Raw genomic sequence first — 2,500 nt, 5'->3', positions numbered from 1 at the left:
TTATTCCTGGAACAGGACAAGTGATGTCATGTTTCCTAACTGATTAAACAACATCCCCTTTGATCACGACCCTCATCGCGAAAGAATTGTTTTTGAAGCCTTATGTATGTATGTATGTATGTACAGCATCTGGGAAATGATGGGAGGTGTGATTCAAGGAAGGTATGGGTCCTCTAATTCTTCAGCTGAAGAGCCCTTCACTAGGATAATGGTAGCCTCCACGAAGTCTCCGGTACAGTAGCCTCAACACTGTTTTTGGTGATGCACTCTGCAGGGTCTCGTCTGATTTAGGAATTCACAGAAAAAGACATAACTTCTTCAACAGAGTTCTTTGCTATAGAAACACTAGTTTCCCGATGGTTGCCGCTTGTTCTCGAGTCCAAGACACTGTCCTTGGATAATGAAAACAGTAGCAAGTCCAAGACACTGGCTTGGCTGCTAAAAACAGTAGCCAAGACACTCTCCTGGCTACTGAAAACAGTAACAAGTAACAAGCCCAAGACACTGTCTTGGGTTTGCTACTGTTTACTTCTCTGGTCATGTTGGCGTCCTATAGTGTTACGGTCCACCCAACCTGATATACATATACATACCAGACTGTTTTATTGGAGGCGAGTGTCTTGGCAGGATGTCCCAGCTATCACCCAAGCTTGACATATTGGCAAACAAAGCTATTAAGTTGTGGGCCTTGCTGTGGATATATTATTTATCAGGTAATTGAAAAAATTCTACCGATACTAGTTTTAGGTCGTGTATATGACACGTTGTGTTGAACTTCTGATCTTATTTGACCCCTAAACCTCTGCTGGTTTTCTGAGGTATTGAAAAATTAAACAGCACATTATAATATGCAATATTTATTGCATGTTATTCCGGAGGTAATGCATCTTGTCTACCAAATTTTACATCAATCAGTTTTTGTGTGTCGTAAAAGACATCCACGAGTACGATGACTGTCGGTGAGAAAATAGACACATGGCTGTTAGTGGTAAAAGTCTAAGCATGGCCAAGAGTTTTTTTTTTAGACTGATTAAAATTCCCAACACAACAAACCGTAAACAACCTAAGAAATGTATCAGATGTTGAAAAACCCGGGACACGAAAATAAATGTGATGTTAATAGTTTAGCAAACAAATCCACAAGTTGAAGAGTGAGACACTTGTGTAATATTTAGTAAACTTTGTTACGTATTAAAGATGTTGAACATGTGTCTTATTTTTCAACGAAAAAATATGTTTCATTGATTTTTGAGCTTTGTGGAGAAGACAGACATGATCAACATGGATTACGTATTGATTAACAAACATTTAACATGGATTACGTATTGATTAACAAACATTTAACATGGATTACGTATTGATTAACAAACATTTAACATGGATTACGTATTGATTAACCATTTAACAAATGGTCAACATATATATAGTTTCTCAAACATAAAAGTGTAACAGACATTGGCCAATTTAACAAACGAACTCACGTGGAGAAAATACAATGGAGGGGAAAGAGAAGTATATAATATTTACCTGTAACTGAAGAGGCGGTGATATTGGTGATAGTAGTGATGTAATTTGGTGATGGTAATAGTGACTGGGAAAATGATAGTGGGGGGTGATGGTGAAAATAGGAGGTGAGGGGTAGCTGGTGAGAGTGGTGCAGGTGGTGATGCTATGGGTGGTGGTGGTGATTGTGGAGGTAATGGTAGTGAATTGTGACGATGCACAGTAACTCGCACATAAGAGACAAGGAGCTTACGACGACGTTTCGGTCCGACTTGGATCATTTTCAAAGTCAAACTAACACAAAAGAGTGAGGGAGCCAGTATATATAGGCGAGGAGGACAGGGACGGGACCAAGAAAGGAAGAAAAAAGTAGTGGTAGTAGTATTAGTAGTAATAGTATTAGTAGCAGTAGAAGTAGTAGCAGTGGTGGTAGTAGAAACTACGGGGAGTAGTTTACTAGTAACGATGGTTTATCTTCACGACAGAGCAGCGATGACGACAACGTAACGTGGAGTGAGCTTCGCTGGGTTCCTCGTCAGGAGGACGACAAGAAGGTGCTCTCGTGTCTGGCTTTCTCCCCAGCACTTCCCTCACTCACACTCTCCGATGACTGGACTCTCGATATATACTGTAAGTACTGCACGGAGAGAGGGAGAGAGAAAGAGAGAGAGAGAGAGAGAGAGAGAGAGAGAGAGAGAGAGAGAGAGAGAGAGAGAGAGAGAGAGAGAGAGAGAGAAAGAGAGTACTGACTTATCTGTGCCAATCAGGATTTGCCATCTCTAAATCCTTGCTGGTTATAAATTATTAAACCACTTCTCTCTAAGCATTCCACCAATCTCCTAATTATCTTCTCCATTACTTTACATAGCATGTATGTTAGGGATACTGGTCTGTAGTTTATAGCTTCCTGTTTGTCTTCTTTCTTCAATATTATTTACTGTCTTCTAGATTGTTGGCAGTTGTCTCGTATCTTTTGCTTGTCGAAGGTTCTAGCTAG

General features: G+C 40.2%; 1 protein-coding gene across 3 annotated transcripts in view; it reads left to right on the top strand.

The window, feature by feature from the left end:
- LOC128694776 (nephrin) overlaps positions 1-2,500 on the top strand; it is a 140,022-nt gene that overhangs the window by 80,748 nt on the left and 56,774 nt on the right. For all 3 annotated transcript variants that reach the window (XM_053785081.2, XM_070095823.1, XM_070095824.1), the window contains exon 6: positions 1,989-2,133. In XM_053785081.2, coding sequence (XP_053641056.2) covers positions 1,989-2,133 — 145 coding nt within the window. The remainder of the gene's footprint in view (positions 1-1,988; positions 2,134-2,500) is intronic.

Source organism: Cherax quadricarinatus, chromosome 51, assembly GCF_038502225.1.
Source record: "Cherax quadricarinatus isolate ZL_2023a chromosome 51, ASM3850222v1, whole genome shotgun sequence".
In the NCBI taxonomy this organism is placed as follows: Eukaryota; Metazoa; Arthropoda; class Malacostraca; order Decapoda; family Parastacidae; genus Cherax; species Cherax quadricarinatus.
The sequence above is the reverse complement of the archived record's forward strand: the minus strand, read 5'-3'. Positions and strand labels throughout refer to the sequence as shown.